At 47.9% G+C, this 13783-nt stretch overlaps 1 protein-coding gene across 2 annotated transcripts in view; it reads right to left on the bottom strand.

Moving 5' to 3' along the window:
- SH3TC2 (SH3 domain and tetratricopeptide repeats 2) overlaps positions 1-13783 on the bottom strand; it is a 63449-nt gene that overhangs the window by 21503 nt on the left and 28163 nt on the right. Inside the window, exons 8-12 of one of the 2 annotated variants that reach the window (XM_060006854.1) lie at positions 12757-12952; positions 7056-7189; positions 4225-4266; positions 2391-4088; positions 2102-2282 (exon numbers count right to left, since the gene is read on the bottom strand). In XM_060006854.1, coding sequence (XP_059862837.1) covers positions 2102-2282; positions 2391-4088; positions 4225-4266; positions 7056-7189; positions 12757-12952 — 2251 coding nt within the window. Of the gene's footprint in view, positions 1-2101; positions 4089-4224; positions 4267-7055; positions 7190-12756; positions 12953-13783 lie in introns of both variants that reach the window. The other variant, XM_060006853.1, reaches the window with a different exon arrangement.

Below are 13783 nucleotides of genomic sequence, written 5' to 3'. Positions count from 1 at the left end.
GGCTGGTCCTAGGCCTAACATTTTAGAACTAGAAGGCACCTCATTCAATTTAACCTTATAAATGGGGCAACCAAGAGACTTCTTTAAGGACATGTTATTAGCTCATGGCAGGCTCAGGTTTCCTGACTCCTAATCCAGTTTTGGTCACTCCTCTCCCTCTCTGTGGCCTGTGACTTCCTCCAGACTCTTCTTGGAGCAAGCACAGCCCCACTCCTTCTCTCCTATCACTCCCATCACCTAAGAAGTCCAGTAGTCCTTCACACTGCCTTAAGAAAGGCCTCTGCACTCTGTGTTGAGAGCATCCAGGGCTTACTCTTTGGTTTTCTCCTTAGGATTTCAGTGGGTTTTGACAACTGGAGGTGGGAGGAAGGCTGTGAACAAAGGATGGCAGTTGGGTAGGTGGACTGGACAGTGATTAATCAGAGACTGAACTTGTACACAGGGAGGGGTGGCAATAAACCTGACACGTTTGCCCCCCATACTCCAGTTCCTTAAAAGTCAGCTTTCCCAAAGCCCATTCTCACTATGCCTCACCATGAATATATGACTATTTCATCTCTAAGGTTAATTCAAGCATACCTTCTGGATCTGCTCCAAAACCATACAAACTCCTAGGGTGTTCTGAATAGAAGCATGGTACGGCTGGGGCCCAACTTCCTGTCCCCTCACAGGCTGCAAGGATCCAAAACTCCCTTCCTGGGACTAAAGCAATGGGATATTTGGAGGATACCTGATTCTTAGAGGGACGAGATGAGGGAGAGGGAGACAGAATGGGAGAGAGAAAGAGAAAGAGAGAATTCGTTATCTGATTATTAGTGATCTGACGGACCAGGTGCCCAAGTTACCACGTTGCCTAGAAAAGCAAAAATTGTCATTTAAATAGCTTCTCCTCAATCACCTCTCCCTGCTCAACACTAGCAATTATCCCTGCTCTACATTAGAAGTCAGTCATAATTATGAATACAATGTTACAATGCTAATCTGTCACAAAGTGAAATTAAATATCTTGCAAACCATGTAGAACTTAATGGAATCAATTAAAGGCTTGTTAGAAAGCAGAACTGCAGACCATGTCACTGGCAAATGAGGATCAGGTAGATTTGACCAGTAAAAGATAGAAAAGGGAAAATCAGCAAAAGATGGAAGGATAATCCACTTGAGAATAATTTAAATATCAAAGTGTGAAAAAAAAGGCTTGGATAAAAAGTTAAGTTTTGGGATATTTTTGCAAAAATGAGTCTTTCTAAGAGAGTGCTAAAAGTCAATCACAAAACAAAGGAGGTTTAATTGTGCTATTATACAGTTCTGTCAACACAATTAAGCTGAAAAGTTAACAGTTCTTTTGTTGTGTATTTATTCTACAGTTTAGTGCATAGTTGCGATGACAACCTAAGCTTCTTAACTAAAAAGTGAAAATAAACTTAGTTTCATCCTTTCCAGTTTCATTTTATTTATTTATTTATTTTTGCGATACAGGGGCCTCTCACTGTTGTGGCCTCTCCTGCTGCAGAGCACAGGCTCTGGACGCGCCTGCATTGGCAGGCGGACTCTCAACCACTGCACCACCAGGGAAGCCCTCCAGTTTCATTTTAAAGGTAAGTTTCCAATCAAAAATTTTTACTGTGAAATTTTACACCCCTGTTTTCTGTGCATTTATTTACATTGGTCCTTTCTCTAATACCAACCTCCTCAGGTAACGAAGACCTCCTGAGGGTTCCACAGTCCTCAGTGTAACTGCCACCTCTCTGAATTATGCACCCTCAGCCACATTCACTTGATAGGTTGTTATAGAAACACACAGGTAATTGTAACATAACCAACATGACTGAGTCCTGTTTACCAGGCACTGTTCCAAGTACCCCATGTGCATTAACTGGTGAGGAAGCGGAGGCACAGAGAAGTGTAAAAACTTGCCCCAAGTCACACAGCTAGTAAGTGATGGATGGCACTGAGTTTGCCACGTGGCTGCAGAGACCACGTTCTTTTCCACGATGCCATAAACATATCACGTGCATTTGGACTTGACTTCGTGAGGGAAAGAATACTGATTCTCCTTAAGGAAGAAAAGATGTTCTAGAATTATCCCTGAGCTTGGACTCACCTGGCCGTATTTAGGTTCCGATACAGCTGCCCAAGGGACTCCAGCAGCCTCCCCTCCATCTCCCGGTCCCTGAGTTGCTGAGCCAGGGCAAGCCAGTGCTCGTGGTAGGTGATACATGCCTCGGGGCTTGGGGACACAGAGCTGTAGAAATGGCAGAGGGATTTGGTGACCTGAAGCTGACCTGAACATAAAGCAGGAACACGGATGAGACGACTGGAGATAGGACAAAGGAAAAAATGTCTTCTAACACTTATTTCTAAAGCATCCCAGCAGCACGGGATATACTCACTCTTCAGGTGTTGATGCCTTAATCCAAACAGCAATGCCATTTCGTAACAAAAGCGGCCACTGGCCAGCTGGTGTCGATACACCTCAACTTGGGCCAACCAGAGAAGCACCTGTACTAATTCCATGTCTGTCTCCATGCTGGCCTGGAGTTTAGAATAGAGTTGCACAGCCTGCAGAAGATAGTCCCTGGCTGGCTGCTGAGTCCAGGATTTAAGGGTCAGATGGCCAAGATTGGCCAAAGCCACCGCCTGGTTGCGCACATCCCTTGCCTCCTGAGCTCTGTTCAAGGCCCAAAGATAGCTGTTGGCTGCCCTGTTCACCTGGCCTTCACCTTGAAGTGCGAGTCCCAGGAGGTTATGGACCACTCCCTTTTGGGTAACACTCTCTGTCTCCTTCAGGGAGTATAATAGTGGCTCAAGGATGTCCAAAGCCTTCTTTGCCTGGCTGGCTAAGAGATAGGCCCACGCCAAGCAGAGGGAAGACTCAAAAGCTTCCTGCTCACTCAGCAGCTGGCCTAGCATCAAGGCTTGGCTCAGGTAGTGGATGGCACCATCAGGAGACCTATGCTGGAGGTACACTTTGGACAGGATGAGACACAGGGTCCTCTGGGTGCTCTGATCCACCTGCTCCTCACAGGCAGCCAGTGCCTGCCTGAGTGCTGGGCACGCCAGGGCAGAAACTTCACCCCAGCTTGGGGAGGGGATGCCAAGGAGCTTGGTGGTGTTCTGGAGGACCAGGTGGACCTGCCAAATTGGAAGGGCCATCCCTTGGGTGCTCTGAGTACCACGTTGCCGGACAGAAGCCACCGCAAGGTGTGGCAGGTATTTCTTGTCATAGAGAAAACTCAAGATAGTGGTTGCAGCATCCAAGGTGGGAGGGTGTCCAGAGAGGAGCTGCAGGCGCTCAGCGAAGGGCAGGACCTCATCGTGCCGGCCGAGGATTAGGAGCAATCGGACGGCCAGGAAGCAGGCTCTGGCCTCCAGGGGGCAGCTGCCCGACACAATGCCCTGCCTCAGCACATAGGCCACCACATCCAGCTCACTCTTGGCACTATACTCCCGGTCAGGCAGGCAGACCAACATGGCACCTGCCTTTTCCAACAGGCCCGAGCCTTTATGCCTCAGCCTCTGCCTCAGGTAGATGGCCGCCAAATTGATGTACAGGGCAGCCGCCAAGGATAGGTCCTTAAATGCCCCGTTGAGAATGTGGATGGCCTCCTCAAAGTACACCCTGGCCTGAGAGAGTTTGACCTTCCTAACGCTTAGCCGGCCCAGGAGGAAGCAGAGCCGGGCATGGGCCCAGGTCATGTGGCTGCGCTTGGCCCACTTCCTCGAGGCCTCCAGGTAGGCCACGAGCTCATCCTCCTCAGAGTAGCTGTAGAAGGAAGTCGTGAGGAAAGAGAAGGAAAAATCATAGAGGCTCTTAAAGTGGTCAGCATAACCCTCGTGATCCAGAAAAGCCAATATGGGGGTGAAGTTCTCAGCCTCCTCCTCCTCCTGACCGGTGTTCAGGTCCATGAGCAGCTCCGGGTCATCGAGGTCATCAGGCTCTGGCAGGTGATAGGTGTCTGAGGAGGCTGAAAGGAGCTCCTCCTCCAGGCTGGAGTCCTCGGAGCTGCTGGACTGTCTGGAGCCCACGGCCTGATGCTCCTCCCAGGCTCCACCAGGCCGGGTCTCCTTGAAGCCTTCGGGCTGGGACGCTGTAAGGGACAGGCAGAATTGAGCAACTCTAAGTACCTGCAACTATGGTGGCCAGCTCTTGGCAAGAGGACAGGACGCTATCCTGGACAGGACTGGACAGGACTGGAGGTCAGGTTCAGCATGATCTCTACTCACCGCTCAGATCGTTTGGAAGACTCTGGATGGATTCAAACCCACCTGGATAGAGATGAAGGACGAACCTATGTTAGGTCAGAATGGCCCAGTATGCTTATGCCTACAGGTGCTCCCTGACCAGTGGCCCCTTAGGACACTTTGTGTTTCAGTTTCAGACCATCTGCCATCCCTAAGGTACCAGGCAGCATCTTCCCTTCACCATCAATGCTGCAGGGACCTGAAGATCATCTTGTTTAACTCACTCACCTTACAGTTGGGAACTGAGGTAGAAACGAGAACAGAGTCAGAGAAGAAAAGCCAGAAACATGAGCTCTATGACAAGAGGTGTGGGTATGGGTGGGGGAGCAGGGGGTGGAATATGAAGGCCCAAATGTCTCAGCAAGTTTATGACAAAGCCATGAACAGAACTCCAAGGGCAGCGCACTCTGTGGCACGTGGCACTGCCTCCCATTTATGTATGTACAGCCTTCTTCCTTCCTCCATTCATTCATCATCCATCCACTCAACAGACAGACTCAGCGTGCACAATGTGCTTTGTAAATTTGACAGCATGAGGCGACCAAATGTAAATAATGAAGAAAAGAAGGTAAAGAAGCATCTACAGTTCCTAAGTTTTGTTCCCTAAAGTACCTTGGTGGGATGAGGTGGGAGAAGGGACGGTCTTGAGCAGTTTTAGACGTCTTGAGTTTGCGGTACTTGCAGGAGCTCTAGCAGAGAATGAAATAGATCTGCAGCCAAGGAGAAAAGTGGAGACTTGCAAATATGGATTTGTGACTGACAACAGGTCACAAAGAGTGGGACAAAGTCCCAGAAGAAGGATTTGGAAGGAAATACAAAGCAGGTGGGGGAGGAGTGGGGAGAGGGGATTCGTGAATGAGCCAGAAAAACTTCAGCATTTACTTGCAGATGGGAGCCAACGAAGGAGACTGAAAAGGCAGTCTGCAAAGAGAAAAGAGGAGTCAAGGAGACCAAGGTGGCTTATGGTGCAGCCACCTAACATAACAAAAGTGAAATAAGACAAAGTGAGAACCAAGAAGTCAACCTGGGGTTTGGCAGCAAAGAAGTTGACCCCCTTGGCTAAAGCAGCCACAGTGGAGCTTGTGGAGGCAAAGGCCAGGTTCATGCTCCATAGGACAAGGGCTGCTAGAAAGAAGATTCTACCTCTTCCTGGCAAAGAAGCAATAGCCAGCCACCTGTGCCTGCACTCTGAGCTCTCCAGTGCACTTTGAGGGTAGCAGGCCCCTCACCAAGTCAAGCCTCCACTTGCTATTCTCTAGGGAAGGCTTCTTCTGTGAGTGTCATTGCACACACTTAAGATCTGTAACCCCCAAAGGTCCCACAGCCAAACACAGCAGAGCTAGAGAGCTGGACTCTGGAGAGCTGTTCACGCACCTGGCCCTCCCTGACGTTGCGGAACACGTGCCAGTCTTATGCAGTCATTTCTCTGCAGGCCAGGACCACCGAGAGCACAAATGATGCATGAGTTACCAAAAAAATGCTTCCTCTGGGAAGAAGAATTACAGGGCATAGGTCTTGGGGGAGTTGGAATTTCCCAGTAGGATGCACCCTCTGCTGGTTGCCTTGGTGCCAGGGATAGCCTGTGCAGCCATAAGGCGTAGCCCTGCACCCAGCAGAGTTGCACTCCTGGTCTGTAGATAAGAGCTAATGGACTGCCTGAGACCTGCCCCTGGACCTCTCTCAACCACTGGATCAACGATTGGCAGATACCCCGGATCCAAGCCTGTAGCCACCCTGCCTTCAAGGCAGACCCCAAGTAGTCCTTGATTTTTAGACCTTTCAGACCTCCTGCCTACCAGGCTGCATTCATAGCTTCAGCTTCCTGGCTCAGCCTGGTGGGGCAGTGTGATCGGTCTGCGGTGAGAAAGTGCTGCCAGGGCTGGTGCTGATGCCTGGGTGAGGTGCTCTTCACAAATGTTCCTGTGCCTAGGAGAAACTCTGCAATTCCAACCTCTGCTCCGGGAGCTGGCCTGAGGGTCCCTTCTGCAGAATCTCTGGCTGCACCCATGAAATGTGTTGCCATGTAATCTGGCCATACAGGAGTAGACACACCATCACCATCACTGAAGAGATAGGAGAAACAGGAATCCCTCCTCAAACCCTGTCAATGAATGCACTTCCTGACACAGAGCAGTGGGCCCCTCCCAAAGTAAAAGAAAAGAGTATCATTCATTCACTCAGTCAGTCATTCAGACACTGCTGAAAACTGTGCTAGGCACTGAGGTCCCTCACCCACCCAAAGCTAACACATCCGACAGTCCCATGTCATTTTGTGTCAGGGGCAGTGTGGTGAAGTAGGGATTGTCCTGACGAGAAGATAGGGGAGGGCAGTTCTTATCCTGGCTCAGGCACTAATTCACTTGGGTCTCAGTTTCCTAATCTGTAAAATAAGAGGAGAAGTCATCTCTTAGGGTCCTTCTAGCTATGACATTCTATGGCTCCACCTTTATTACTGGGGAGCCAGACCTACTTCAGCCCTAGAAGGAAAACCCTCAGCCACAACTCAGGAAGTTTTCTTCTCCAGGATTAGAATGGGAGGCTCAATATGGCCAGCCTCCCATGCTATAGCGGAGTTGATTTCATCACATCTCAGAGTTTCTAGGCAGCAAGTCCCCCTCCACTCCAAAACTGTCGGAAATGCAAAGTGAAAATGCTGCTAATCAAATATGACCCAGGTCATCAACTCAACCGTGGTCATAGCCTCACATTCATGCATAGGATTATACTTTAGAGATATTCTGTTTCTAGTTAGGAACACCCCCTTAATCTTGAGGAGCCTGGGCTTTCACAGGGTCTGAGGAGCGAACACTCACTAAGCCGGTAGACAGATGTTATGTCAGTCTGAGCAAGCGTGTGGAGGAAGCTGGCACACTCAGCTTTCCTGTCACTTCCCGGGACCCCCAGAGAGCATCTTTCCTCATCACTGAAAAAGGTGGTGTTCTTGCTCCTGTATTGAGGCAAAAGACATGGACACAGATCAGTGCAAGGTTCCAGACACTACCCCTTCTCTTTTCGCCCTAGGATGTAGTGAAGGACACAGAGGAGCCATCAACCCACGTGCCCAGAGCTGAACTCAGACTCCTCATCTCACTGTTGTATAATGTATTTATTTATACTGCCAAGGAAGAAGAGCTGGTAGCACCTCATCTGTGCAGAACTGACCTACGCCGTTGCTGAATTGATCAAAGTGGCAATGAAAACACCCCTCCTGTTAAGACTGCATCTCCCAAGAAAAGCAAAGCCCCTTCCTTCGACTCCTACCCATTCTTTGAGACCACATGGTGACTATTTTTAAGGGAAGAACTAGGAACTGGCTGCCCTAAATGTAAGAGTTGGAAAAGGACCATTAAAAGATGTTTCTTTGACAGGTTATTTCAAGAAAACACTCGGGACTAATGACACAATCTAGAGGAACAATGGAGAAAACTTGACTGTGGTCAGAATGAACCTTTCACATTGGATGTTGACATCGGATTCCATGACACAGAACAGTGTTATGTAGCATTAAGATAGAGAAAGAAGGGCTTCCCTAGTGGCGCAGTGGTTGAGAATCCGCCTGCCAATGCAGGGGGCACGGGTTCGTGCCCCGGTCCGGGAATATCCCACGTGCCGTGGAGCGGCTGGGCCCATGAGCCATGGCCGCTGAGCCTGCGTGTCCGGAGCCTGTGCTCCGCAACGGGAGAGGCCACAACAGTGAGAGGCCCGCGTACCGCAAAAAAAAAAAAAAAAAAAAAAAGAGAAAGAAGGCTAATGTGTGGGAAGGGGGTAGAAGGAGGGTCAGGGGGCTGGAAGAAATGATTATAAATAATAGAGTTCTGTATATTCACTCTATTGTATAAACTAATTGTTAAAACTAATTTGCTCACTAGAGGTCTGTCATAGAATCAAAGAATATGAAAATTAGAAGTGCCTTGGAAAGTATTCAGTCCAGTGCCTATTTGGACAACACTTAATATCTCTTTCAGTTCTAAATATTCTTTAAACTTTAGAATCCAGTTTTAAAACAAAAATAAATATTCTTTAAACTTTAGAATCCAGTTTTCTTTAAACTTTAGAATCCAGTTTTAAAACAAAAATAACTTAGAAGCCTAAGAGTTAATAATAGCTAACACTTGGGAGGGGCTTATTATGAATCACACACTATTAACTCATTTAATCTACACAGTTGCCCTATGGTACAGGTACTATTCTTATCCCCTTTTTACAGAGGAAGAGACTGAGGCACAGAAAGATAAAGTTGGTGGTTAGGGAGCGGTAGAGCAGGATGTAAGTAGGATGTAAGAAGAGGTTCTCTCTTTCAAGCAGGGTTAACGGAGGGGCTGGGATGGAGTGCCATGGTCTGCCACTTACCCATTATCCCCATAGCTCAGATAAATGCAGTTGGAAAGTCAGTGATGAGAAAACTAGCCATTAATGTGAACTGCTCAAGGTCACACCTCTAATCAGTGGCAGAACTGGCACTAAAGCTGTGTCCTGACATCTATGGCTCTTGACACACTTACTGAACCCCCATCTCTCTGGCTTGACCTCCAGATTCTCCCCAGCACTCTAAGAGCTTCCATCCTCAAAAGAGCAAGTAATTGAATTCTACATCTAAACTCATTTGAGATAAAAAGAATATGATCCCAAATTTCTGTAGAACACTTGAATTTTACAAAGCATTCCTGAATTTACTATTTCATTTACTCTTCATAATAATCCTATGATGTAGGTATTTTTATCCATATTTATAGATGAAGATTCAGAAAGTAATTCAGTGCCACGCTCAGAATTACACAGCTAGAAAGTGGTAAAGCTGACACTGAAGCTGAGGTCTTCTGCCTCTGTGTCCATTGCCTCATGGCTGATCTGCTAATGTCCTGAGTCCCAGATACGTAGAGTCTAAGAAGCTTGACAAATTACATTAGGGCTTTCCCAGCATGGAGACAGGCTTAGAAGGAGTGTGGCAGAGCTTCTAGAAATACGGCAGGCTGACGTGCTCCACACAGGGATACTGAGAGTCTTCAAAGTCACTCTGGCCAAATACAAACACTTTGTCTATTCGGATAAAAGGCCTGCCTGAGGTTTAAGAATGGGTTTTCCAGCTGCTGTTGCTGTGAAATTAGGAAGCTGATGTTGAAATCTGGGCTGTAAAAAAGGAAACCCACAAAAATTTGCTTCCGCGGATAAGCAGGATCCCTTTCCCATGTGTCACAGGCAAAGACTAAATCTGACTCAGAAAACAGCTTCTGAGAAATTTCATTCTCAATACACTGCCAATTTGGTTAAATGAATAAATCAAAGAATACATGCATGGATACATATATACATTCATACATGCATACATATGTACAAACAGGGTACAAACACTTCAGGAAGTAATACACCAGTACAGGGAGGAAAGCTGGGGGAAGAGGATGGAGATTTCAGCAAATGCTGGACCATCTTCAGAAACCTGACCCTAAACAAACACAGACTAAGAGTGACACCCAGTGGCCTGATCACAGGGACAGCACAGCACACAGGGATGGTTCCCAGGACTTCCACACCCTGGCTGCTGCTGGCAGGTTGTTTGTGGGGTTTTCCTCCAATTGCTGTGTTTCGGGGGTATCTATAAATTAGAGAGTGATTTCTAGAGTGTGCAATGAGCCAGTTCTCCTCTTCTCTCCCTCTCCCACCCCTCCGTCTCCTGTCCACTTTCCCCTTCCCTACCGAATGTGCAATCTCTGGTGCATGGGGTCCCACGGGTGACCAGGTAGAGGCCAACAGGCAACTCTGTGCAAGTAAGGAGAAGGTTTCCTGACCACTTGGATACAGGGGATGATATTCTGCAGGGTGAGTGTATCCTGTACAACTAAGCCAGCTAAAATGTGATGATCAGATTAATTTAGTAGTACTGGGTTATTGTCATTTGAGGCATGATATGAGGTACAGAAGTTCAATATAATTGATTAAATCTGACACCGGCCCCCAGTATCCTGTTAAAACTGCCTCTCAGAGATTACCACCCACAACAGTAACAGCAATAAGAGTTAATGCATATTGATCATACACACACACACACACACACACACTGTGCCAGGCACCATTCTAAGTGTTTTACACGTATCAGCTCATTTCAACTCAAGACAATCTTATGGGCAAATACTAACACTGTATGCATTTTACAGATGAGAAAACTGAAGCTTAGAGAAACAAATTAACATATCCAAAGTCACCCAGCTGGTAAGCTAATGGAGACACACGATGTGCTCACGTGGCCACAAATGCCTTCCAGGAAGTCTGGCTCTGGAATTCTTTATTACTGACCTATGCTGCCGCCCAATGACCAGTGACCTCCCCAGGGCCAGTGACTTCTCAATGGTCAATTTCAAAGGCCTTCCACAGTGTTAAGCATCCCCCACCTCCCACATGGCTGGTGCCTCCCCCTCAGCCGTCCTTCTTTCTTCCTCTGATACATTCTTCCTTCCTCTGCTCTATAAATGGTTCTTCCCCATGGAGTCTCTGTTCTTTTTATTTTTCCTCCCTTTCACTAGGACCTCAGCTGCAGGACTCTGTTTTTGAAAAAGAACCCTAGGGGCTTCTCTGGTGGCGCAGTGGTTGGGAGTCTGCCTGCTAATGCAGGGGACACGGGTTCGAGCCCTGGTCTGGGAAGATCCCGCGTGCCGCGGAGCGGCTGCGCCCGTGAGCCATGGCCGCTGAGCCTGCGTGTCCAGAGCCTGTGCTCCGCAACAAGAGAGGCTGCGATGGTGAGAGGCCCACGCACCACGATGAAGACTGGCCCCCGCTTGCCACAACTAGAGAAAGCCCTCACACAGAAACCAAGACCCAACACAGCCCAAAATAAATAAATAAATAAATAAATTTAAAAAGGAAGAAAAAAAAAAGAAAAAGAACCCTAGATTTAACATCAGCAATCTGCAATTCCAGACCCAAGCCATGGTTCAGCTGTTTCACTCCGGGGGTCCTCAACTACTCCTGCAGTAAATTAAGGGGGCAGTTTTAGCAGCAGTTCTCACTTGGGCTGCACACGAGCCCCACCTGGGGAGCTTTTACAACCATGGCTGCCCAGGCCCCACGCAGACCAATGAGAATGAACTGCTGGGGGCAGAACACAGGTATCCATATTTGTAAGCTCCCAGAATCTCTAAAGTCTGTCGACTGGTCCTAGCAGTGCCCTCTCCTCTCCATTCCCCTTGCCCCTTCCCAAATGCCCCGAACCTCAGCTTTCTCATTGGTCTTCTGCCTCCAGGCTCTCCCCTGACCATGCACACCTCAGCCAAAGCCAGGGCTGGCTTCCTAGACAGAAGTCCCAGTCACATCATGTCACCCTTGCTCAGATACACTCAGTGGCTCCTCATGCCCTGACAGGCCCATGGCATAGGCGTTTCCCGTCTTTATCATGGCCCCGCTGAGCCTTTGCCACACTAGCACCCTCCTGGTGACCGGCCCCCAACAACATGAATCGTTCCTCAACATCCCCCTTACTTTCCTACCTGTGACCTCCTTTCCCTATTGACATCTGTTGAAATATCTTACACCGTGCGAAGCTGAACTCACAGGTTACCTTTTTGAGGAAAGTTCTCTTGACACCCTTTACCTCCTTCTAAACTCTCACTGCTCTCCATACCTCTCCAGGAGCATAGTGAGTGATCTTCCTCTTATAGAGGTACCTGGGTTCCCACATTTCTGTGTAGGGAAAACGACTTTCTCTCCCCTCTCCCTAAAAAGGACAGGGCTTAGAGGAAGCTTCTGCCCTTGGTCCACTCTCCTTAGTGGCTCTTTCCACAAGGGAAGGAGTTCCAGTCGGAGTGTTCAGAGCCTTAGGCATTGCTTGGGCCGTGTTTTCCCCATGTGGAGGGCTATAGTGTCTCAAGGTTAGCCACCAACTCTGTTCCCTCTTGTACTTCCTGGGCCCAGGCTTTCTACTGTTGCTATCCCCATGCAGGATGCCCAACCAGAGAGACTGGGCAGTACTCCAGCACTCCATGACAGGGTGGATGGAGCAGGCTGGCCACCTGCTGCTGACTGGTCATGTGGTGGCTCTGCTCCTCAGAACCAGCCCTTCTATACTTAAGGCAGGAAAGAGTAAAAGAGGCACTCTGCCATCCTGGCCAACACTGACTTCCCATACATTAAGCTTTCAGCAGACAGACCTATGTGGGAGGGACTCTCCATTCACTAAGCTGCAGTCTATAGGTCCTTGTGTGTGTACTCCCCTGATGGGGTCCCTTGATTGGGTGGGAAAGGCTAAGAGCAGGCCCTGGGTTTGGGGGGTTGTGCTTCTCTCCTTGCACAGAGGAAGGCCTCAATGACCATCTGCTGAAATGAACTGAACTGACTCCTTCCCTGATCGCTCATATTTTCTTTCCTATCACTCCTCATGTCGCCTTGATTGTCAGAATGTGCTCCTCTGGGTTCATGTTACCAGGAAACCCTGAAGCTCATCTTCAAACCTGCTCAGAATGGGACAGGACCAAAGGGTAAGGTGGCCCTGCTCCAGCACATCCCAGAGGGTCTGTGTGTCATACTCACATTGGGGAATAAGAATCAGGATCTATGTTCCTGGTGGGGACAAAGCCCACTTCTCCTGAGAGCGCTGACTTCCCAATGAACCACTGAAGCCCAGGAATGACAAAGCCGATGATCTCAATGCTTTCTCCCTGGTGGAAATTCAGTTCATCCTTTTCTTCCCTCTCATATTCTTTCCAGGCCTTACATTTTCCTCTACCTGAGGGAAAACAGCACACAGGTCAACCAAATAAGGCAGGAACAGCGGAGCCTTCCACTAGCTTCCAGTGTAATATGAAATGAAGAGTTCCCAGACTTTAGAACTTTAAGGACCAGTAAAATTTCTCCGCCCCCCTCAGAAAAATAAATTGGCAGGAATGATATAGGGTAACTGGCTTTTCATTTGGCTAAGCTAGGAAATTCAAAAAAGGAACTCCCATCCACTTTTACCACCGTTTTATAAAAGAAATTTTAACAAACGTAGTAAATATAATCTAAGAATACTAGGTATACCTTAAAACAGAATAAAGGTAGCTTATGTCAAACTGTAAAGCTCACTATATCGTCCTACTTTGTCTGATTTGCCATTATGTAAACACTTTGTCATGATTGGCACAGATCCACAGACCAGGGTGAGGACTACTGTAGGATCTCTCCATTTCCTTCTGGCTCCTTTGGCCACTATGACCTTCAGTTTCCCCAACTGTAAAATGGGGATAATGAGAATATCTGTCTCTTACAAATATCAGGAAGAGTTAAAGAGATAAAGTGCACAATGCCTGGTACCTAGGCAACCCTCAATACATGTTAGCCTCATATGACTGGCGAACAGAAAACAGCTGGTTACCCAGAGGGTTCTGGAAGACTCCTCTTCTGACTATGGTCACTACCTAGCTTGATCAGCTGCCACGCTAGGATCTAGTAATGATATATTTATGAGAATTGTACTCTCCAGTTTACCAAGTACACTTATGTCCCTTTTCTCAGATCTTTCTAGGAGCCCCAAAGGGTAAGCAGAGCAACTATCAGAATCTCCTTTTTATAGATTAGA

This window comes from Delphinus delphis, chromosome 3 (assembly GCF_949987515.2).
Source record: "Delphinus delphis chromosome 3, mDelDel1.2, whole genome shotgun sequence".
Taxonomy (NCBI): Eukaryota; Metazoa; Chordata; class Mammalia; order Artiodactyla; family Delphinidae; genus Delphinus; species Delphinus delphis.
Note: the sequence above shows the minus strand (reverse complement) of the source record. Positions and strands in the feature narration are given on the sequence as shown.